Raw genomic sequence first — 24,896 nt, 5'->3', positions numbered from 1 at the left:
GGAGATACCCTGAAACCAGAGCTTTAGTCCTCAAGTGGCTGATACCAGACTCCTTGAATCCTACTTCGACCCACTTTACTGTTCATTCACAAAAACTTTGAATTTTTACTGTTATTATCAAAAAAAGAAACAATCTCAGTCTTGACTTGCACTTTACTAATGTCCCGTGTTCTTCCCCACACATACCTGTGCTATGACTCCTTGCACAATTTTTGGCTAAAATTTGGCTCAAGTGGGTGCTCTGCATAGCTCTAGCAATTCTAAAAACATTTAAAGATGCATCAAACCTTGATGGTTATTAGCATTAGTGCCAGTGATCCTGAAAGCTCTGTGAAACTATTGTCTTACTCATCTAAGAAAAAACCTGCTGAATATCTATGCTCTGACCCCATCCTGAATGGGAAACAACACACAAATAGTCTTTAAAAGGTTTGATTGTGGCATAATACAAGAGCTGAGAGGCCAGAGCCCTTCTCTCTTTTGTGCAAATGAGACCAGGGAACAGAGGAGAGGACTTGGGGAGGGAACTGACACTATGATAAAGTGGCCCCACAGGAGGATTTATTCACTTCCAAAGGCCCAAACGAACCCATCTGCTACCATCAGGGGAAAGCATTGAGCCACTTGATCCCTGAACGTCCCCGGCAGCAGCGTTTCCCCTCGCTGGGGAAAGCCCCGTGGGAGTTTTGCTGATTTGCTCTCAGCAGCACCTCCTGCCCCATCTCCAGTTTCTACTGATACCAAAACATCTCCTCGTTCTTGAAACTGCTCATCACAGCTAAGGCATTTGGAGGGCTCCTTCCCCTCCTCGAGTAAATACTGTGCAGCATCAGAAGCTGTTTTAAGATCCCCAAATCAGTGGCACCAGAGGTGAGAAGGCAGAATATGGACACTTCACATTACTGTTGAAGCCCGGGAATTCAAACCATTTTTCACACCTATTGAAAATCCACACAACTTCAGCTCCTCCCCAAGGTAGAGAAGAGTGAACCAGGAGCAGACAAACAGCTGCTGAGAGATTCTTGCAGGTTACCAGTGTTAGTTTTACCTCCAGATGACATTACCATGCTGTCTAGAATTTTTCCCATATATTGAGGTTTGAGAGACTCAAATTTTGCAGCAGGAATTTCGGGCAGTAGCACGGCCACAGAGTTCAACAAAATACAACTTAGTTCTCAAAATACCTAAGCTCATCCAGCTGCAGCCCTCCCAGAGTCAGGCAGTAATCCTCATCCCAGGGCTGTTGCACAGTTGAAGACTCACATTTATTTTTATGCATAGCGAGGAAAAGGAAAAGCTGAGTTTAAATACTTTAATCCACGCCCTTAAATCTACAGAGAAATACAGTACAAATAACGAGACAAACAGATGCATTAGGAAATTCAGTAACAGAGCCAGTGCTGGGAAAAATCTGTATTTACAAATTATGAAGAATATGGAGCAGATGTTTCTGTATAGAGAATTTTATGGAGTGTAAGTCACAGAGAGAGGCCATGGTACAACCAACTGAAGCTCTCAGTTTCCCCGTGTTAATGTGCAGTAACCACAGAGGGGCAGTTCTGGGGCTCCACTGAAGCTGCAGCTTCTCAGGCAGAACCTGGCCCAAATCACACATTGTGCCCATGTAACCACTGCACCAACCATGACAAATTTGTATGAGACAAAAGCACACTCACTGTGCTTCTGCAGCAAGTAAAACTAGACATCTCTGCTTTTCTAACAACGACTTTTACAGGATTACCTCCTTACCCTTCCATTTCAGCCTGCCTCTCTTCAAAACCAAAGGAAAACCAGTTTGAGGTTTGAAAACATGGCTTGATGGCAAGGAAAAATTTGCAAATTTTGATTTAAACTTTTATTCTGGAGGTCCAAGATCATGCTAACTGTTTTTTTCATGGCAAGCAAGACCTTACATCCTGTACAGCTGTGAGCTGTGGGGTTGCTCTGGGCTTTTGCTCTCTGAGGGGCAGGAATGGTGGAGTCAGTGTCTGCTCACGTTTGGGCACTAAATACACATCTCAAACTACACCACAGGGAAACAACTGATCTGCCAAGAGTCCACTGATCACTCCTTACTGCTCTGTGGGAAATAAAAAATACTGAATCCCAACTGACACCTTTCTCACTTGAAAACTGCCTAAAATGTTATGAATTCTATTTTGTGAGCTATTTGTTGCACTTGAGGCTCATATTTTCCTTGTTTAGTGCCACTTTAGAACATATAGACAAACATTCAATATAAATCCCATGTGGCAGCATCACAGCATGTGTAGCTAAAGTATATATATTTTTTAAACTGTTAACATGCTGACATTTTCTTGTGAGGAGTAATTACTAATTAAAAGATACAGCTCTTAAAAGCAACATTTTACAGTATTCTGATCACTACTTACTAAACAACTACTATACATACTGAAGTTACAAGCTACAAAAATAAAAATCCATTCTGTTTAACTACAAAAATCCTAGAAAGAGAAGATGGCTGGAGGTATTCAAAGGATTACAGCAGTTTGTAGCAGACAAAATGGCTTTTGAAGGATGTAAACCTTGAAGGTACAGAATGCAATAAACGCACATACAATTTTTATGCTGAAACCTACAAACAAGTTGCAAATTAAACAACGCAAATAATTAATTACATACAGCATCAGGGGCACACAGCACAGGACACCGGGCAGTATTAGAGTACAGTTTTGAGCACATTCATACTTTTGAACAGTTAAGGGCAAGATCCTTAGCCAAGGTCAGTCTGCACAACATAACTAGGTTTAGTCAAGGCATGTGGCTTTATTCCAGCTTGAAGTATCTCCCTGAGATGCCCAAAGCCTGAATTGGGTATTCAGCACTTTTAGATGATAAAATCGTGCTTTAGAACTTGGCTTCAACACTGCTGAAATAAAGAATGTGTAAATTCTCTCCATTTACTTAATTACCACAGGAAGAAGTGGTCTCTGCTGTCTCACCCTGTGTTCAAGAAGTACCTCTCATTTCTCAGAAGAAACCAGCATTTTAAATTAAGTGGTTGACATTCAAAAGAATCAGTTACATCCTCGTATTTTTGAAGACAGTCTAATTTAATTCCAACTGAAGACTTTTTTTTTTTTTATTTTCCAAAATGAATAAAACTGCTAGTAGTCAGTACAGTTAGAACATATGCAGATTTTTAAGTGTCCTGCTCTTCCCCAGACACTAACTGGGTTACAGTGCTGCTCTACCAAAAGCATTTGTTGCCAGGTAAAAACCAGTAACTACTCTAACACTGATGCTATTGTGCTGATCACAGCTAAAGGTGCAGAGCTTTTTATTTAACCAGTGAGATACAGTAGCACACACTGTAAAAGCTTCAGTGCAATGTAGCACAGAACCAGAAGGAATTGGCCAGACTGAAACCAAACCCTTTAAGGATCAGTTCTCAGAACCTGTGGAGAAAAGGGATGTTCCTCCCCAGCAGCAATGAGAACAAAGATTGTACTTTCAATACAGGCCAGGGGTATTGGGGAACCTTTGGAGTCCTGGTGGTGATGGTGACTGGAAAAGCCAACCAGGTGGGTCACTGGGCCAAGAACAGCTGTGTGAAGCCATTCCAATTTTCCTGTCTGACAAAGCCTTTGACAGGAGGTTCTGTGCACATAAAAATACCCAGCACATCCTCTCAACATGAGTGAACTGTGAGCCAGGCAAGGAGCTGACCCACAGAAAGGCTCTCCATGCAGATTTATGCTTTTTCTATTGCCTGTCACAGGACTGAGAACCTATATTAAAGAAAATTATCAGAAACTGACCAAACTTGCTACTGGATGCAGCAATACAATTTAAAAATAAACTTCATGAACTCACTTTGAAGTGCTTGACAATCAGTGTTACTGTTTACCCTGTACATTTTACACAAAGCAATAATATACAAACTGGCAGAAGAAACAGTTTGTTATTTGGCTTTTTGAAATATTGTTTTCTCTATTTTCCCAATGTTTATGATTAACAGGGTAAGGGGAAACTCTTCAGTGCAGGACAGGAGCTCCAGCTGCAGAGTCCCCTCTCCCAGAGAGAGAATATAGTGTGGGGATTTCCAGGGCTCCAACCTACAAGGAGTAACTCCTTGGATGGAGGAGCTGCTTGAAATGGTGCTCTATGCACCTACAACATTTAAAAAGCATGGAGCACTTTACATTGACAATGCACACTGGGCAGCTCCAGCTCTGTACAAATCAGCCAAGTCCATTCCTGCTGCCAGACAATCTGGGAGCCCATTGCTGAGGCCAAACTGGGGCTAAAACTGGAAACAGCTCCATCAAAGTCATTCCAAACAGGCTTTAACCCAATTTGCAACACACCAGAAAGGAGGAAACATTGAAACCAAAGAACAGCTGGAAACAGCAAGGCTTCCCACAGACTCCAGGGCTAACTATATAAAGGTTTTACAAGACCTTTTTTTGCCACACAAATGACAGCTACAGAGTCACAATGGACACTTCAGCCTTACATAATGTTCTCTAAACATAAGTACAATTTCACAGGAGGCTTCCCCAGGGCCACATTTGCTGCCATCATCACTTACAGTCCATTGGTGAGACATAAACTTCTTCACCTCCAAAACCAAGACCATTTAGCAGGGGTTGTCCCAAACAAGCACCCAGTTAGATGCTGCTTACACTTTGTTTCTCCAGCAGGAATGATGGATTTACCTCTCCCAGAGGGTTTCACACATGTTGGGCTGGACTCATGGCAAGCTGCAGTGGGAGGGAGCACAAACAGCCCCACTGGGGCACAGGTGGAGAAGCCCATTCACCTGTGGGAACACAGGGAGACTTCCAACCTTGGCATCAATTATTTCTTTTCTAGATGTCAGGAGTCAAAAGAGTGAAGTTTTTCAACAGTTCAAGGTTCTTGGGCTACAAACCAATATTATTCAAATTGATTATTCAGACCAATTTGAATAATCATCTGATCAACTTCAGGGAAATCTAAACTGCATTATGTACAGTTTAAAGTAGCCAGTGGTGTTATTTCAAATACTGCTTTTTAGAGCACATACCCTGCTTTTCCACAGATTCCTCATTTGTTTGTAAACAACAGTTACATAAGAACTACAGCATAGAACTTAAATACTTTTAGGGTGCTGATGGTTACAAGTAATTAAAAAAAAATAACTTAACTGGTAAGATTTTTGAAGCTAATACAAATTAAAGCTCAAAACTAAAAAAACCCAAGGTAATGGATTCATCTAGCATAGCATACTTAGGATATTTTAAACACTTTTTACATATATTTTACTATTATTTTTCATCTATATTTACATACAATAAAATAATTAAAGTTATGCATGTAAGGCTAATGAATATGGAATTTACAAATGGCTTCTGCTTTACAGTTCATTACACTCTAATCACATTTTCAGACTGCTATAAATTCACTGAGAATCAGTAGTATTGAAGTTCTAGTACATACACTTTCTACAAGGAATACCATCAAGTTAAAAATGCTTTCCAAAGAGGATTACAGTTGAAGGTTTTAAAAATACTGACTTTGCCAAGTTTCAATAAATTATTTTAAAATATAAATAGATCATTCACTGTTAATGCAAACATCATTTTACAGGTTTTTGAAAAATGGTTTCATTTTAAAAAACCTAGAAACACAGCCTACTCTACCCAATGGTCTCATTTTCAGTCAGCATAAAGAAAAAAAATTAAAAACTGGGGGATCATGACAAAAGCAGCAACATTCAAAGTTCAGACCAAAGCCTTCACCTTCTTATAATCTTGGCTTACACAGGATAAATTCTCTTCCTACTTGGAAGAGCATCTTCAGTAACTAAACTGAATTTACTCAGTGAGATATTTTAAACCTCAACTCAGTTCTCACTTGCTGCAGGCTTAAAATTCTTACAACAAAAAGAACAGGAATAAGATCTTTTACTTTTGTTAACCATGAAGATGTTTTCACCTGAGAAGCTTTTAACCTGAGAAGCTTCAGACATGCCTGACAGTCTCTGTGTACTCTTGTAGGTGTTCTGAGCCTCCACTACCAGGATCAACCACTCATCTTTTCCCCCACTTTATATCCAGAAGGGAAATGAGGGTAACCAACAAGGCATCTCTTACCACCTAAGAGCCAGTCAGAAAACAAATGCTTCCATGCTTTTTTCCACAATCAAATCCTACACATGAAAGTCACCTCTGCAAACTTAGCTCTCAACCTCCACACTTACAATTGGAAGTTAACAGACTGACTTACTACTGGTCATTCTCAGGTAATTATGAGCCACCTTCTTCAACCAGTCTTTAAAAAATACCCCACATTTGACAATCATCGTAATTTCTTTAAAACCCTTCTCTCTAAACAGCTAAAAAAGATGCTCCTTTGTCCAAGTTTTCCTCCAAAAAGCCTGCCCAAAAACTATGATGTTGCTATTTGCAAAAACTAGAATTAGTCTCTCACTGAACTGAAGCAAAGTCAAGTCACAGGATCATTCAGTGCAATTCATGGTACAAGTATTTTGAATTGTATGTTGGGGACTCAAGACCTCAGGGTACTCTTTGGCTTACAAAGCCACTGAAAAAAGACATTTCCTAAGTAACATTTCCAGAAACCTTTGGTCCAAAAGCAATTTTCTTGCTGAGTACCTTCCCCAGAGCTCCCAGATCCTCTGCTCTCCCAGTGAAGCTTATCAGAAATGCACTGCATGAGCAGGTGCACAGAGTTACTGCTCTTGCTCCCAGGCAGAGATGGTAGCCAGGAGCAGGCTGCTGTCAGAACATCAACCCATATTCTGCTTGGTCTGGTTTTCTGCTCTGGGGCAGGTGGAAGCAGGTCAAACCCCCAGCTGTTCCCCTTTCCAAGGGTATGAAACATCTCTCTGAAACACCGTGCTGTGTATGTGCAGAGACCTGACTGCACAGCAAGGAAGGGCTGCAGCATCCATCCCTTTCCAGCCATGAGAGGAGCATGCCACAGCTGGAAAGGCTGGAGGGCATCCCCACCAAGCTAAAAGCAAACCAGTTGTGATAATTCAGCTGTGAAAGTTTCCATGAGTGCAGAGGCATGGCTTTTTCCTCAGCTCTAGTTCATTCACAGGTATGAACCTTAGTTGATAAACCTCAGTCCAGATCAGACATCGGTGTTTTAATGAGCTGAAGTTCCTCGCTGCCGCACGTCAAATCCCAATTCCACAAAATCTCCAGGTCTCGATCCAGCTGCTCCCTGCCCTGGTGTCACTCTGACAGGCTGGAGGCATCATCATCATCTGTCTGCTCCCCAGAGTGGTACAACATCAGAGCATGGGTCTTGTGAGTGATGGTGACAGTGCAGGGCCCCTGTGCCCAGGGCTCCCCATCCACCTGCATCGGCATCTTGGAGCTCTTCAGGATCAGCTGGTACCAAACAACAACACAACCACAGCAATCAAAACAGCTGCCACCAAACACAGCAACACATCCACAGCAATCAGAACAGCTGCCACCAAACACAGCAACACAACCACAGCAATCAGAACAACTGCCACCAAACACAGCAACACATCCACAGCAATCAGAACAGCTGCCACCAAACACAGCAACACATCCACAGCAATCAGAACAACTGCCACCAAACACAGCAACACAACCACAGCAATCAGAACAGCTGCCACCAAACACAGCAACACAACCACAGCAATCAGAACAGCTGCCACCAAACACAGCAACACATCCACAGCAATCAGAACAACTGCCACCAAACACAGCAACACAACCACAGCTGCCACCAAACACAGCAACACAACCACAGCAGTTCAAAGGGGCTGAAATCACCTTTTACAACTGCAATACACATTCACAGCCTGGCCAGTGGGAAACTGTAGGTGGCACTCACAGGCCACCAACCACAGCAACAAAGGTCTTTGTATTATGACATAATAAATTTTTACTAAGCAAGAGAAATATCCATCTCAACTGCAAACTGCAACTTCAGATCTGATTCAAGCAGTTGAGTGCTTGAGATTCTGTATTGTGTATTAAAAAAAATTTAGGAGAAGAGGTGCCTAAGCAGCACTTACCCTCACTGTGTGTGCCTGCCCTAGGCGAACAGGATTTGCCAGTTTCACCTGGATCTGGGCACAGTGGAAAGAACCATGAACACCAACAACTTCCAGAAGTCCATCATCATGTCTATGAAATAAAAAAATGAGACTTCTTTCAGTGATGCTGATGAGCTCCAGCACATATGCCCAAATATTACGTCCTCTTACTGCTATTCCCAGAGAGAAGACAAATGTTGTGCTACCAATACATTTATGATTTTGTGCTGGAGCACAAATCCCACTGAGCAGCAAAGAAAGCCATCAAACAGCTATGGAGCTAATTCACCAGTCAGCACACCCGAGCTGGCCTCTGGAAATCATGGATGTTTGACTTTCCAAGGCTTCTTGTGCACATTTAAGGCTCACAGTGGATTTGTCTTCCATAAACTTGTACAATTTTCTGTCTTTTCACTCAGATATCCATTAAAAGAAAAATCTTTTAATGGCTTAAATTTCTAGATCTGGGTAAAGGACCTTGCCCAAGTATTTTTTAAAAATTCAGGATTGTAAGCCTTGTAACAAAACTATGGGTATATTTATATAAATGCCTTCTGAAGAAAGAAGTCACAACAGGGAATAATTAATGTTTGAATTTTTTTTTCTCTTTGGTATTGCTCCCAACATGGGAGTCAAAATTTTGGACATGTTTTGTTTTTACTTTCCATTTTAACCTCTAATGAGATGTGGTATTTTAGATTCTGAAATGGATCTATCTTCTACTTTTTGAAGGCTCACTTTATTGTTAATAGCCTCTCTCTCCAATGCTTCTGCTGTCTGTCATGCCAGACATTTTGAGATAGTCTTAAAACCCCCTAAGTCTCCAATTCAAGGAAAATAAACAAATGTGAGATAGCCTGTCCCAAGGAACCCTTGCAGCCTGCAGACAAGCCTGGCTACTAAAGCACAGTCTGCAGAGGGAATTTCTTATACTGCAGGAACTGTTAAAGGAAAAAACAAAGCAAAAAATGCCCTCTGTACCTTGCCAAAGGATAAGGTTCATCCCCCATTCCTTCCCAGAGCCTGCAGCCACCTCCCCAGTATCCAATATTCAGCACAATGATGCCTTCCAAATTGGGCAACTCAATCCTCTCACCATCCAACTCTAGCTTTAAAAGACAAGCAGAAGTTAATTACTGTGGATCAAATTCAGTACTTCAATAGAACTTACTCACTTTATGCATTTAATAGGTTTCCAGTTAAAGAAAAATTGGCCCTGCACCAAGAAAATGTGTTTTCTTTCCATATTTAAAAAAAAATCATTAAGAAATCAGATAGTAAATTTCTATTAGTAGAGAAAAGAAAAAAAGGAACTCTTGCTTATGTAAGCCTCTAGTGCTATGGCAAATTACAGCTGAATATCAGTGCTTGCACTCAAAGAACTGAGTCAAGGCCAGGAAAAAAGTCAGGAATTTGCAGTAAGCCCAAAGACATGAATTCCATGAAGTAAGCTGCAGATAGCAAAGGAACACAAAAATACTCCAAGGCCATAGCCACCCTCACACAAATATCATTAAGTGCAAATATGGTAAGAGCAAAGCTTCTCTCCTTTTTTTTTCATAAGATAAGTTTTCACACTTCACTGACTGTCCAGAGAATAAGCAAGTTAAAAAACTTACCTCAACCTTTTTGTTAAGATCTTTACATTCTTGTACTAAGCAGTCTTTGGTTCCATAAAAAAAATAAACAGCCTACAAAAAACAAAACAAAACCAAAAAAAAAAAAAAAAAAAACAAAAACCAAAACCAAAAAACCAAACAAAACAGGGAGAAAAGAAAATATCGTTAGAAAAAGATAATACATAGGAAGACTATTTGAAATATTTATGTATAGTTATGGCTGTGCAAACCTTATTTAAAACATACACATAATATATTTGCACATCCTTGAACTAGACCTTCCTCACGAGATGAGCTACAACTTGCATAAGAAACTAGATTTCCACATGAAAAGGGAATAAACACTTAATTCATGAGGTTTCAAAGCAAATGAGAAATTCTGAGCAAAAACTGAGCAAACAGCAAATTTTGTAAGCAAGCAGAGGCAAGGCAGAACACTCATGAGTGGGCTTGCCAACATGTTTTACCCATGGAATCCCTTTCCCTAAGAAAAGTTAATTCAAACTCTTAAAATGGCAAGAAAGATGTAGTGGTAAAGGAATGTGAACCTAAAAATAGCCTGAAGTCAAATCAACAACTCCAAGGAGGAAATGTCCCTTTAGCAAACACACCTTATTGATGATTCTGCTGGAAAACAGAGAGGGAGTTTTCTCACGATGGGCATGGAAATTCAAAGCCATAAGAGCATCAGGTCCTACAGAGAAGTAGTTGTTCATTGTGAATACCTGTAAGACAGAACTTCCAATTATGCCTTGTTAAAAATCATTATTAGGGTTTAAAATTCAGAGTGCTTAATGGGAAGTTGATAAAAACAACAAAAAAAATGACAACATACAGTATTTAATAGAATTCATATTATACTTGCAAACAATACCTTTGGTTTCCTTAAGTTGTAGTATCCTTTGTTTGTTACTTGAACTTTCCATCTGAAAAACAACAGTTGGTACTTAGACTTGAGACAGACAGTCCTCAGTATCAAAGCTGTAGTTAGGAATCTCTTATCTATACTGGGATTAAGGCAAAACACTCAAATTTAGTTAAATTAATAGAGTTAAACCCTGTAGAACAACTGAAAAACTAAATTCAGACCTCAGGTTGTAGCTCCTTCTGGCAATACTTATGTTTATGTAAAGAAACTGCTGCAATGGAGCATCAGTAGAGCTACAGCAGTGTTTGGTTCTGTACATTTTATCTTTTCACTGTTCCTTACCTGTCTAGTTTGACTCCATCTGCCTCCATGACATTTCGTAAGATCTGCTCTACAGGGACTTCTCCAGCATAACCTGCACCCCAGCCCAGTGTATTAGACAGGTCATTCCCTGTTCCCAGAGGTAAAACTGCCACTTGTGGAATATATCGTTCTTGCCCCTAGGACACAAAACCACTGCAGATTAGCTCCTGCTTCAGCACTCATTGTCTCCCTTCCATCCCCAATGCTCAGATTAGATCAATTCACCTTCCCAGCAGCCTGTTCCACAGAGCAGAGCTCTGGGGCTGGCAGAGCAGGTGGCACATTGAGCTACTTACCCAGACATAAGGTAAAGGAAGGAAATGTTAAACCATTGTGAGAAGGAAAGAGATACAAACACAATATGGGAACAACACATTATGAATACTGAGCAGAGTATTCCTTCCCAGGAATGATGCTTTGGATCTAGGAAGTGACATGAACACTGAGAGATGTAACATACGTGGCTGTGAACTGCAACAAGACACCAAAATGCTCCTACAAGACTGAGTGAGGTTAGGTCTAAACAACAGATGCACAGAGTACCAGTGTTCAACCACACAGAGAAACACAGACACTCAAAGGAGCACAGTCAGTGTCTCAGTTCCAGGCTGTCACCCACAGATGGAGCAGGTGAAGATCAGCTCTGCAGAGCACAGTGACAGGAGCTGTTCAGAACAGCCACCTTAGCAAAGGCCTTGGCTCTCCTGACCACAGAAGGGTGAACAATTATTTCAGCTGTACTATGGCCTTTGCAATTCAGCTGTGAAAAGCACTTGTAGTAAACTGGCACTTTGGTTACTGTTTTATCCAGAAAGGTTATCAGCCAGGTATCAACCTGTATTTGAAAGTCAAGATAAATGAAGGGAGCAAATAACCTACTGCTGATAAGAAAAAGGTTTTGCTGATAAACCTCTACAGTTTACCTAATACCAATGACTCAATTTGAACAGGACAAAGAAAAACACAGATTTCATCAACTATATCAGCACTGAGGGACAATATATCAAGTGCCCAGGACCACACAACCATATACTCATATTCATTAACCTTAAGAGTTACTTTATTTCTACTTTATCAGCACACAATAATTCTCAAAGAGGTTGTTGGACTATGCATGAAGTTGTAATAATGGCCTTCAGCTACAACATTTTATGTATTAACAAGAAAGCTGCAGTAAAAAACTTTGATATAAAAACTTTTTCTCTTTCAGCACTAGAGAAAAAGTTTATTAGGTAAAGCACTAAAGCTTATTAAAATTATTTTACATTCTTAATTTTCTCAGGAGTTCTTAGGAGCATCCCATAAACAAGAGTATCTTCCATTACAAATCCACAGTAAACAGAGTTTGTTTTTTTCTCCTCTACTTGCAGCTAATAGGCAAAGCTGCAGACAGACAGACTCTTCAGAACATATGACAAGGAGCAGAAGCAAATGACTGCACTCACTCATGCACTGGCAACATAACCAGAATAGCTGGCAAAATGATGAGGTTATTATAAAAGATTGAGTGTGCTGGGAGAAGGGAGCAGTCAGAGCACACCAGCCAATATCAGCAATACCATTTATGACAATATAAATCTGTTCAGACAAAGAGAAAATAACAATGCAGAAAATATCCAGCAGCTTGTTCTCTCCTTGTTTTGCAGAAAAGAACTACTATCAATATAATTTAAAATCTAAAGTGTTCATATTTCCCTGAACTACAAGGAATAACAAGATGCATTTCCCACACCCTTTCCCAATATGAATAAGCAATTATGCAAATACTCCTCTGTAAGCCTATGCAGGAAGATGAAAGCAATAAATGCAGGTAAGAGATGAGAGGTAGAACTTTAGCAATATCAAAACTCATTTCACCTTTTAATTTAAAACACAATACCTTTATCTTCATTTCATCAATTGCATCCAGGACCCAGCCCACTGTGCCATCCCCACCACAGACCAGAACCCTGACAGCATTGCAAGGCAGCCAAGTGCAGAGCTGGAGGGCTTTAGCAGGTGCAATTTTGCTGAGATCAAAAACCTAGAAAAAAGGAAAATAAGGAATTCTGTAGGTTCACAGAACAGGACTCAGGATTTGCCTCACAGATAAATGACTTCAAGAAGTTAACTCTAATGCAAAACAAAGATTCTCCATTTGCAATATTACATTAGCAAATGAGTTGTCTTGACGTTCATGAGCAGGATTTGTTTCCCAAATTCACAACAGAGCACCAGCTGCCTCCCTAGGATTAAATGGCATTGATAAACTGAGCTGACAGAACCCTTGGAAAAGTCTGCATCTAGAAGCATGAAGATGAATTCTGTAAAGATGAAAGACTTCAGATAAAAGTAATTTTAAAATACTCAGCACACAAAGAGGTTTATTCTTTAAAGCCTTATTGGGATGCATTTGAAACAAAAACACAGTGATTTCTCTTGGGCTGTATTTTACAGCTGGGTTTTGAATTTCAAAGGAAGAGTATTAAGGTGCAGCCAGGAAATCCAAGAACAACTGCCTGCCTTATGCAACATCCTGAGCCATCCCAGGGGATTTTAAGGGGAAAGCAACTACACAAAGCAAAACTGTCAAGACTGACATTTCCACACATAAAGTGAGGATTCAAATACAGGTTTTCTATATAAAGAAGATTTAAATGGTTCATTTTCTAAAAAGTGTACACTGTTTCAAAAGTGGTACACTTTTGGTACCACTGAATTGGTAATATGGTAATACATGCAGTAATTCTGACTGAATTACTGCATGTATTACCATAAGCAAAAAAAATGGACTAGTATTAGAATCCTAACAAACTTGGGGCTGGGAGAAGCCTCTGCACATTTTGTTGCTCTCTGTGAAGCTCTTCCTTGCTAAAAGAACCAACTGCATGAATTTGTTTCCTTTACTGATCTTCCACATGACCCTATTGCCATTGTATAAACAAGATGATACCTATTCTGATCTAAACCTTGGTTTTGTTATGGTGGCTTTGCACTGTAAATACCTGAACGGGGTTCAGCAGCATTTTAAATTCTCCTAGAAATATTTCACCCATGTTGTTTCCACTGCGAGTATTGGCCAGCACCATTACTGGCATCCAGTGTTTACTGCAGTAAGGGACCACCTGCAAAAGGTAAAAACCAGTCAGTCACACAAATACTGCACATTTGAAAATGTTTACAGCCTTGCTCCGAGCCCCATCCCCTGCAAGGGCTGAAATGAGAAAGTCACCAGTTAGTCTGAAGTAGACGAAACACAAATAACTTCTGATACATCAAGGCTGAAGATTCTGCAGTGCTCAGGACAATGAATGCTATGAACAAAGCAGTAAAATGCTCACAAATGAATGCTATGAACAAAGCAGTAAAAAACTCACAAAAGTTCAAGGAAGTAAGGCAGACAAATCCACATCTGCTTGTATTTCAACAACCACGTTAGTAAAATAACAAACACCTCTGAATTAACACAGCAAGTACTTAACAGATCTTGAAACATTTACCTGACAGTTGCTACTGTCACAATGTATTGAGTTCAAATTTCAAGGTCTGTGTGTGGGTTTATTTGGTTGTTTTTTTGGTATATTCTAAATCCAAGCAGCAGCAGGCCATTACCTTTTCATAGTTGGTTCTTTTCTCTTTACGCATCTGGTTGATTGCAGACAAATAGTAGGGTGGAATAATTAAGTCTTTGAATTCTCCAAATGTACAATTCTCAGTCCTCAAACAATCCACCATGCATTCATCATGCACAGTGTACTGACACCACAAACACCTGAAAAGAGACCAAAACACATGAAAACAATCTTCAAACAGGCACATTGATTTTGCTCATTTATTTTAGACTTTTATCAAAATATTTATGTTCACGTGCACCATTATAAGTAATATTTTCATTCCCTGGAAGCTTATGTATTGGCTATAGAAAATTACATGTGCTTGCAGGTCTAGGAAAGCATTTGAATTCTGCTGGGAAAAAAAATCCAACAGTTTTAAATTAATTCAGTTGTTTTTAATTAAAAAAATAGGTGCCATAAATATGCTCCTGTTTGTGCTATTAACAGTTACACTGAAAGCCTGTAAAAGAACCTGAACCCCTCAGCATCTTAGAGAGCACAGATAAAATACTGGAGCTCAATTCAATACAGTGAGACAAGTAATGAATGAATGCATTCCTTGAGATTGATAATACCCCTTCAAACCTGAAACCTAAAAGGTTACACAGAACTGTACAAGGCTGATGGGATTTAGTTATGCAAAACTGCTTTGATTTATGACCTATTCTAAAAGCTGTCCTGGAAAACAAGACTAGAACAAGAGGAAATACTGCAATATCCACTTCCAGCCTCTGCAGAATGTTAATCCTCATTTACTACATCCAAAGCCTTGATTTAAGCAGCTGGGAAAGCTATTTTTGGAGTCCTCCTGACTAATCCAACACACAACTAGAGTATCAACGACACTTGGCCTATGCTCTGACTCTCTTTTCCTCTTCTTCCTTCCTTTCCCATTTGCCTCCAAATTCCTGCCCTTCCCTCTCCTACACACACTCTCAAGGTTTTGTTTCTGATAATCTGCTCTTTTTCTCTGTAATTCTGCTTACTTCCCAAGCAGTTTGACAGTATCACATAGAAGCAAAGCAAAAGCTGGCAGAATCTAGGCTGAAAAGATCCTCTGAGTAGGCTGAAGTAACACACCAGGGCACCTTTCATTGCATTTTGGCACTGACAACTTTGCAAGCAACCTTACTAATGACAATGCAAGTCCATTTAATGGTTCATTGTATTTTTAAAATACTCTTAACACAATCTTTATCAATATATTGCAGTAGCTTATAATACTTCTCTTTAGCTTTTTTGAGCATCCTTAAAAATGAACCTGAAACCTCTACAGAACATTGTTTGCTCTACTTACACTGAGCAGATGCCAATTTTGAGATGCACACTTTGGTTCTTTGAACTGTGAGCTGTGCCAGTCAAACTTCTCAGGCTGTCCACTGTACAACCAACAAATTTATTAGAAACTTCCTAATATCATCCCCATAAATACAAACTCCCTTGGACACTGAGAGGCTCTTGTATGTAATTATACAGCAGCCTGCACATCATGCTGGAGTAATGCAATTAAGAGAACGAGTGGACATGAGATACAACACCACACTCTTAATCTATGACTCACAAGCATCTATTTTAATTTTAGGTTATTTGACGCTGTTTTTTTTTTAACAGTATCTTATCTGACTACTGCAGGATCTCTTTTGGGGTGTGGTCTCCCAACAACCCTGTAGAAAACACAACACTGACATGGCACTGCAGTGCTCCTACACTGTCAGACCGCCTTGCAGTACCTGTAGTCGCAGAGCTTGGGCTGTGTGCCGCACTGTTGTTTGCAGACCATGCAGCAGCTGCAGAGAGGGACATTGCCCCTGATCCAGTGGTGCGGCATGGAGCTGGGGGCTCCGGCGGTGCCCCTCATCATGATCTCCTTGCAGAGGAAGCGCCGGTCCGCCTTCTTCAGGCAGGGCTCGCAGACGCGCAGCCCGCAGCAGCTGCAGAAGGCGCCGCGCAGGATGTGCTGGGCGCACACGCAGCAGTACGAGGGCGACCCGAACAGGTCCGTGTAGTGCCAGTCGTGCTTGCTCTTGCGGAAGATGTCCCGGATCAGCAGCTGCCGCCGCGAGCGCTGGAAGCTGCACCACGCCGTGATGAGCACGGGCAGCAGCACGGAGCACAGGGTCCACAGGACCAGGCGCCAGTCGGCCCCGGCGGGGGAGGCATCGCCCGAGCCCTCCATCCCTGCGCCTCCCCGGCCTAACCCCTCGCACCTCCCGGGCAGGCGGCGGGGCGAGCCCCGGAACGGCCCCTTCGCTCAGGGAGCCAGGGCGCAGCTTCACGCACCATCTTCCAATCCCTCCTCAGGGCTCGGCACCGACCTGCGCCGCATCGGGCCGACGGCAGCGTTCCGGCCGGGGCTCCTCCGCCGCCCGCCCGGGCCTTGCGCAGCGCCGGCCGTCCCCGGGCTCCTCCTGCCGCTGTCCCCGGCGCCGGCAGGGCGCGAACGCACGGCCCCGGCCGCCCCTCGCCGCTGCCCCGGGCCCCTCCGCGGGACACAGGGGGCGGAGCGGACAGCGAGCTCCGGCCCTCGGCCCGCCCGGGAGCTGCCGGCGGAGCCGGGGCCGGGGCGCTCGGCGGGCTCGGAGCGGCGCCGCGGGATGCGCGGGGCGGCGGAAGCGGAAACGGCCCGGGGCCGTTGCCAGGACACGGGCGCCGCCCGCCCTCCGTCTGTCGCGACAGCGGGGATGACGCCAGCGGCGCTCAGCGGCCGCGACAGTGCCTGGCCGAGCGGCTCCGCTCCGGCTCCGGCTCCGGCTCCGGCTCCGGCTCCGGCTCCGGCTCCGGTTTCGGCTCCGGCTCTAGCTCCAGTTCGCCGGGCCCAGACCCGAGGCGAAGGCCGCGCTGGTTTGGGGCGGAGTGACCGCCGTGTTTGTGCCTGTATTGCCCAACCATAAATGTTTTCCCTCATAATTTCGTTCTGCCCTAGAATGGTGGAGTCATCAGAGTTGGAAGAGGCCTTTACTGTCACCCGGTCCGACCGGCACTGCCACTGTAACACTAAACCACAGCACCCACGCCAGGTCCAGATCCTCCTGAGCAGCTCCAGCGATGGGGACTCTGCCACCTCCCTGGGCAGCCTTCCCAAAGCCTGACCACGATGATGATGATAATCCAAACGATGATAATCTTCAATCTGAATCTCCCCCGTCTCAGATTGAGGCCATTTCCCCTGGTCCTCAGTCGGCCCAGCAGAAAAGCCCAATCCCCACCTCACTACAACATTTCAGGTTCAGCAGTGAGGTCCCCCAAAGTCGTGCCTTCGTGCTGTATTTGTCCGTCCCACGGTTGTGCTTTATTGCCCGACCATAAATGCCTTCCCCTCATAATTTCATTCTGTCATTACATGTTTGTTTCCCTGGAGCAATTCTAAAAATAGTGGCTGCCATTAGAACCTACAGGTTTTTGCACTTTCAAAACAGTATAGTGAGCAATGATGTAAATTCATACAGCATATACAAAATTGATTGGATTCTAGGGTCTTGGTATCTTTAAAAAAACACCGAAAAATGCACATACTGCACAGCTGGGCAACACTCAGATTTTCAGGGAAATTCCTCACTTCCCTCATGTAAGACCAATGATGAACTCCAAGTATCTATTTTATATGTTATAGTTGAAGGGATGCATTTCATGCCCTACAAATTGGTGATGCTGGTACCACGTGTTCAGCATGGCACTGCCCAGAATAGCTCTAGACATTTCTCAAAGCCAAAACTACCTGTTTGCAGTGACATTTGCTAACCTACATCCTTAACACTATGCTTAATATGCTTTATAATCCTGTTTTCTGCTAACTTGTCCTGAAAGGAGGAGAATTATGTGGGTTTTCATTTCTATTGGTTCTCTTAATTTGATAGAAAACTCTGCTGTCTTTCTCAGCAGTCATAATTTGGCTTTGCTAGAGTTAAACCCCATTAGTAAGTACTTCTCTGCTGGAGCAAAGTTAGAGACAATCTTTGAGAAAGGGGCCCCTTTGCAGCTGCCTCTGAGATTAACAGTACTGGGCAGTTGTTTCTTTTAAAAAACAATAGTTTACCTTGGGCACCAAAAACCTTTGCTTGCCATGCTAAATATAAGGGGATAGACTTTATTTTCACAAGTTTATTTAAAATACCCAGTGTAGTTCTGAAGCCTGAGGTGGAAAAAAAGGCCTTCTATTTTCTTTCCCTCAGGAAAAAGAGTTATGCAGAGAATGTGTGAGCAGATAATAGACTAATTCAAACCTTCAGACCAGATGTCTTCAGAATCGTACTATCACTGAAATTAAAACACAAACAAACATTTGGGTCTGACGTAGCTCCTTCAAATAGGAGGATGCCTTGGTCAGGGTTGCTCATTTTGGAAGAGACTGAGAGAAAGCAGAATCAAAATGAAGAAGTTTCTTGTGTTGGTCTCCTTTTTGGTCCTGCTGACCACTGTTACAGGTAGGAGTTTATATCAACAAACCTGTATATGTGTAGAGCTGCAGAGCATATAAGTAGTATTAGTTTGTCAACCTTCTATTTTAGTATTAATTTTTCATATATTTTAATATATTTAATTTTAACACTCAACCATTTTTATATTTTTATATTGCAGGTTTCCATGATTTGATTTTTAACAATCATGATTTTGTATTTGATATTTAACTCTCTGCATTACCACACTGTAGTCATTTGTTATAATCCCCAAAGTTTTAGTTTTACTTGCTTACTATTTTAATATTATTTTACAAAGGTCCTGCAAGTGAAATGTTCAATGCAATCTCTTCTTTGCAATGTATCTAACTCATTACTTTGAAAAAAATCCTATAAAGCAACACAGAAAAGAACCAAGAGTTGTAAGAGCAACTAATGCCAGTGGTTTGATGGTGCTGTTGCATTTGCTCATTTTATAGTACCATGTGAATATGTGGCCTTTGCGTCATACTAGTAGGACAAGAGAAAACACAATAAATAAAAATGGTTTAAAATTCCACTCCTATCTCTTGGAATGAAATATCCCCTGGGAACGGGCTGTAATGAAAGAACACTTTGTTTATAGAAAAAAAATCAGGTTTGGGGACATTTCATTTCACAACTGATAGATAAAATACTAACTTTTTGATAATTTCAGAATTAATTTCTGCTGTTCTGTGTGCCTTTAGACACTTCACCAATTTTGTCTGCAAAAGATGCCAAACAGATGCTGAGGACTCGTCGTGAAGAGAGACCAAGAAAAGCTGGTTTCCCTGATGAACCAATGAGGGTGATTTATGTTATTTACTCTTAAATTGCATTAACTGAAAAAACCCAACACTAAAACCCCCAAACCGTTTGAGCTTAGTATTAAATTTCTGTTGCTTCCAGACATTATGTTATGTATATCACCCTTCAAAGCAGCTGAGTTCTTCCATGAAATATTAAAAAAACCTTTAAATTCTTTCAATTACAGTTAAAAACATTCTGTAAGTGCTGAGTATGGCTCAGGAAATGTTCACTTGCAAAATGAGGAGATTATTTATCATGGTTCAAAAATACCAATCAAATTTTTGAGAAGAAAAAGGCTTTTAATTTATAGAGATGTGGATTTCATCAGCTTGTGCCTGAAGTAAGTAACAGGAAAGGTCTTCTGCTTACAATACATTCTGCACTGCAGGGAGAGAGGAGATGGAGGTGTCAGTGGTCAGTGTGGAGGCTGAGGCAGTTCTCAACCAGCTTTAAAAATCACTTTCTTTCATTGACTTATTTATGGATGCTATAGATAGGATGTTTTTTATGATATTGGAAGAGTTTTTCATTGCTGGCTTAATGCAACTGTTTTGGGCTTTTATGCAATATCTACATTTTTTTCTTTCTAAACCCTATTACAACAAAAGAAAAAGTAACAGAATTAAAGAGCCTTCTGTTTTCCTTGCTTTGACAAGACCTAACACATAATCCTGCACTCATCAAGGGTACTTAAGGTATTTTAAAACTACTGCCTATTTCTTTCCAAAGTAAATAAACTGAGCTAAAATCACATGGTTCTGGAGAGGCAGAGCCACAGAAGCCAGGAGCACACAGGGGATTGTGCACGTGAGGAGCACAGGGGGCTCAGTTTAGCAAGGTGCTGAACACTTCTGGACTCCACAGGACATGAGGAGCACTATGTGCCTTGCAGGATTGTAGAAACAGCTTCTGCTTTTTCCCTTTCCAGTGGGTAATGTACACCAGCCAAAAAGAATCCACCTGCCCAACACTGGGTGAACACACAACAAACCAAAGCTGTCCCAGATATTGCTCCATGCTTGTTGACAACACTGTACACTGAAAATTGCACAACACAGCCAAAAACCAGAAGGCTGCACTGCTGCCCACAACACTCAGGACTGGGTTGGTTTCTAAGTTGTTAAATAAGCCTTGTAGTTTTTGCAAATGAGCAGGAATACAGCTCCCATCTGGGCTTATGCTTAATATACCACCATGATTAAGGTTATGTGGTAAATATAACAATGTTGAATACAGAATAAATGAAGCAGCAGAACAGTTGGATTGAGGTAATTCCTGTATGGCAAGAAGCTACATGCATGCATGCAACTTTTAATCTGTGGTTTAGTTTTAGCTGGTCCTGTGAGGAGCAGGGAGTTGGATGTGGTGATCCTTATGAATTCTATGACTCTGTGTAGGGAGAGGAGGGATTCAGGGCTAAAGAAATGTTGGATTTCTGACTCTGCTGCTCTGTCCTTGACATTTTCTGTCCTACCACAATTAGGAGCAGACACTTTCTGAGAATTTCCAACCTTCTTTTATTTATTTTCTTTTGTTTTTCATCTGGAAAGCAAAGCTGACCCTCTGTAAGAAAATCCAAACATAAGAGTATTTGTTTTGCTTTCTAAATGTCAAGGTTTTCAGTAGAAAAGGAAAAAACTCCTGATAAAAAAACAGCCCTCATTGCCCTGTGGAATGTGGAGATTTTCCATGTGAATGAAGGTGCATGGCTGCTGCATCCCTGGGCACAGCTTGTGCACATGGACTCAAGGAGAAAAACTGATTTTGTATGGATGCTTTGTAGCAGAATGAAATGAATGCTGGGATGAACCCACCTCTGTTCATCTGTTTTAAGCAAAAGCTGTTTGTACTGGGCCAGATCATGCTGAGCTGGGGAATGTAATTTGCAATTCTTTGTGACACTCTTTGACTTCCACAGTGCTACTTGAGTCAGGAACCTGTTCAGCTATAGACAGAAAGATCAGCCCTGTTTGATTATTAAAAGAAAATGTAATTTATGCTATCAGCACGTTTTAGACTTAATTTGACAGAGATGCTGCTTCTGACAATGTGGCATCCTGTCAGTCACACAGCTGTGTTCCCTGCCGGTTCCTAAGGCATCTCTGCCCTGAGATCTGTGCCAAGGCTCTGGTGCTGTGAGCAGAGGAAGCCCAGTGAAAGGCAGGATCCTGATGCTGGAACACTTGACCAGTGCAAAGGCTTTAGGCTACAGCTTCCATTCCAACAGTGCCCACTCTGCAAAGCAATGGGGGATCATTTTCAATGAATGCATCTGGTGTTCACAGAGCTTATGAGCCACTGGGACTGGAACTTTTTGAAAGTAAATTTTGTCCCTGATGGAGGTCAAGCTTTTGGTACACAGCCTGCTTTATTTCAATACATTTTCTGCTAAGACCAAAGCCTCTCTCTATAAATTAGTGTAGAAAATTCACATTATTTTATTTATCACCAGTCAGCACTGGTGATAAATAAAATAAATATAAACATTTTAACTTGTTTTGATATTATGAGCACAAAAGGTATTGAACAACCTGTGCTTAAAATAAAGCCAGAATGATTTTGTTGTAGGAATTACAAATGGGGTTTGATAAAGCCATTGTAACTTTATAAGATATAGATTTGGCATAGATAAGAGCTTAAATTTGATTGCTGCAACTATTTTTAGATTTGTAAATGTTTAGAGTAATGGAAATAAACCAGCTGCAGCACTAGAATAGCTTGTGGCTTGGGAAATGTGTAGGTAGTGTGTGCTACCTACTAGAACCCTTCAGTCCTGCCACATGATCCTGCAAGGGGTTAATGTTCTTTAAGCAGCAGGAACCAGTTTTCAAAAGGGGCTATAACAAATCTGTTTGTGAGAATCCTTTGTACCCTCAGGCCCAACAAAGGCTCCTGTGTTGATATGCAAATAAGAAATGTGTATACAGAATGCCTAATTTATGAATATTGTTGTATAATTCTTGCTCAACACCTTTGCTGTTCTGCAGATGAAGTCATTCACTAAATATTGCTAGGCTGGGGCAAGCTGACCAGCAACACATTTCACTATATTTGATTATTTTAAGGGATAAATTAATGGCTCTTCCATCAGCTGTGAAATTATCCTGGGTCCCTGGCCTGACATTAGAATTGGGTGATGACACAATTAAATTACTTTTGCTTTTCTTTAAATAGGAGTATATGCTTCACCTCCAGCGCTTGGAGCAGAGATCAGAAGAGCAATTTCTTGAACATTGGCTGAATCCTCATTGCCTCCCACACTGCAACAGGGATCTGGTGCACCCAATCTAATGGGATTGCCTACCCTGCAACTGGTATATATACATATATATTTATATATATATCTTCTACAGTGCATCTTTTTTTCTCCATAATGAAAGGCAGAGCCAAACACTGGGAGAGAGGGGAATAACAAAGGCTGGGGGAAGCACCTTGTGCTGAAAGGTGTTGGGCAGCTGAGCAGGGGCAGGGAACAGAAGTGTCCCAGGCATCAAATCTGTCACTCTGTTCTGTTAATAAAACTCTGGTTATGCATTTCTCTGCTATGTGGGTGTAAGCTGGTGACTGCAGAACATTCTCATTAATGTGGCTTCAGATTGCTCCTGTTTCCCTCCTGTCTGCCTGTGTTCTTTTTCCAACTGTTCTGTTTAAGTCTCGTACTTGTTCACTTAGCTATCAGTGGGACTGGGGCAGGATTAAACTCAGTTGTCTCAGTTGGAGATATTCAGGATGCAGTCTGACTTGCAAGGAGGTTTCTTAAACAGACATGAAATTTGTCAACTGAGATAAGTTTGAATCATCACTATAAAAGTGGAGCTATATTGCTCCCAGTTAACTTTTTAATATAAGAGGTGCAGATTTAGCTTCATATTTCAAAAGTTTTAAGCAGTAGAATACAGAGATGGTATCTGCCACAGCTGATCTGTTTCAAAAGATAGAAAGTTCATCTGCTTAAAATTCTTTTATCTATTTGTACATCTCTGAATACCTTTAAAAATTGGGACATTGTGGTAGACTTCAGTGGGGCTCTATTAATCCACAATGAGACAAAGATCTGAAACTCATTTAAAAATGAAAACATAACATTCCCAAACTTCAGCCTTAGGAGGTAAGTTGGCAGTTTAAAAAAAAATCTTCCAGCTGAGACACAGTTGAAAGCTGGCTCACTTTAGCTACAGGAATTCTTCCCAACAGCTGCTCCCAGGCCACTGTGCAGAATTAATGTTAGAAAAGTGTTTATATTATTTGAGGTCCTTAAGATGTCATTGGTATGGCCCATGTCAGCATGGATTTTGATATTCTGCGTTCTTTTTTCTGCAGATCTCCACATGGATTTATACACGATTAAGGAGGACAAGTCTATTCCTGCATTGGCTCCATGTGCTCCCTGTAGAGCAGAACCTCTCTGCAATCCTCGTGGTACAGCAGAACTTCCAGCTCTGAGTGGCCTGGACCACCATGTATTTTCTACCAGCAATGATTGCATGCATGAATAACTGAATTGAGGGTTTCCACAGTTTCTGAGGTATGAGCAACTTATTAGCAAGGGCACAGGTTTAGACTGTCTGAAGCAAAAGGAACTTGGAGGGAGAGGTCAAGAGAAAATTGCAGAATAGCAACATGAAGAGAAGGCCAGCTTTCTGGGCTTTGGAGGAAATCTTTAATTACAGTTTTCTAGGTTAAATAACAATATTTCATGAAGACACAACATTTATGTAACACTATTTCCTACTGCCTGATGAGTATTTCATGTATTGTCTCATAATAAAAGCTTTACTCAAATTTCATTTGCAGATGATTTTGTTCCCTTAGTCTCCCATACTATATTCTCACAAAACTCACTGGAAGTGAGGCTCAGTTTTGTGAAGTACTAAGGCAACATCAGAGGACTTTGTAGGACCAGCAGCTGGGAAGCCCAATGGTGCAGACTAATAATTGTGTAGTTTCTCTGCACAATTATCCTTTTCCCTTGTAATTCTGCCAGGAGGGGCAAATCAATCCAGCCAGCCCTTTCCTGCCTGTGTGCCTTTATAACTTATAAGTTATATAGAAGTCTTTTTTCTTGGAAAAGAATATCTTGTACAGTCAGATGGGAAACATATGATACCTGCAAAACAACATAAAAAATTGCTTGATGGCTCTTAAATGACTGCTGTGATCTGTAATGGCAACAGA

The 24,896-nt window shown here is 41.4% G+C and overlaps 2 protein-coding genes across 3 annotated transcripts; one reads left to right on the top strand and one right to left on the bottom strand.

The window, feature by feature from the left end:
- Positions 1-1,298: 1,298 nt before the first annotated feature.
- DGKE (diacylglycerol kinase epsilon) lies at positions 1,299-17,123 on the bottom strand. Of its 2 annotated transcripts, XR_008535255.2 has the most exons (12): positions 16,227-17,123; positions 14,495-14,654; positions 13,888-14,007; positions 12,783-12,926; positions 10,883-11,040; positions 10,547-10,598; positions 10,284-10,397; positions 9,673-9,744; positions 9,035-9,162; positions 8,033-8,144; positions 7,788-7,874; positions 7,259-7,370 (listed from the first exon to the last, which is right to left on the bottom strand). XR_008535255.2 is itself a non-coding variant. In XM_054645412.2 (11 exons), the coding sequence occupies exons 1-11, from the start codon at positions 16,670-16,672 to the stop codon at positions 7,212-7,214; spliced, it is 1,665 nt and encodes a 554-aa protein (XP_054501387.2). In that variant the 5' UTR covers positions 16,673-17,122; the 3' UTR covers positions 1,299-7,211. The 2 variants fall into 2 exon arrangements, 1 of the variants encoding a protein (XP_054501387.2); XM_054645412.2 differs by lacking the exon at positions 7,788-7,874 and having other exon boundaries at positions 1,299-7,370; positions 16,227-17,122.
- A 986-nt stretch (positions 17,124-18,109) lies between these two features.
- On the top strand, positions 18,110-24,508 carry C19H17orf67 (chromosome 19 C17orf67 homolog). Its single transcript, XM_054645251.2, has 4 exons — positions 18,110-18,917; positions 19,619-19,719; positions 22,896-23,035; positions 24,042-24,508. The coding sequence occupies exons 1-3, from the start codon at positions 18,863-18,865 to the stop codon at positions 23,010-23,012; spliced, it is 273 nt and encodes a 90-aa protein (XP_054501226.2). The 5' UTR covers positions 18,110-18,862; the 3' UTR covers positions 23,013-23,035; positions 24,042-24,508.
- Positions 24,509-24,896: the final 388 nt, after the last annotated feature.

This window comes from Agelaius phoeniceus, chromosome 19 (assembly GCF_051311805.1).
Source record: "Agelaius phoeniceus isolate bAgePho1 chromosome 19, bAgePho1.hap1, whole genome shotgun sequence".
Classification (NCBI taxonomy): Eukaryota; Metazoa; Chordata; class Aves; order Passeriformes; family Icteridae; genus Agelaius; species Agelaius phoeniceus.
This window is presented reverse-complemented; position numbering and strand designations above follow the sequence as displayed.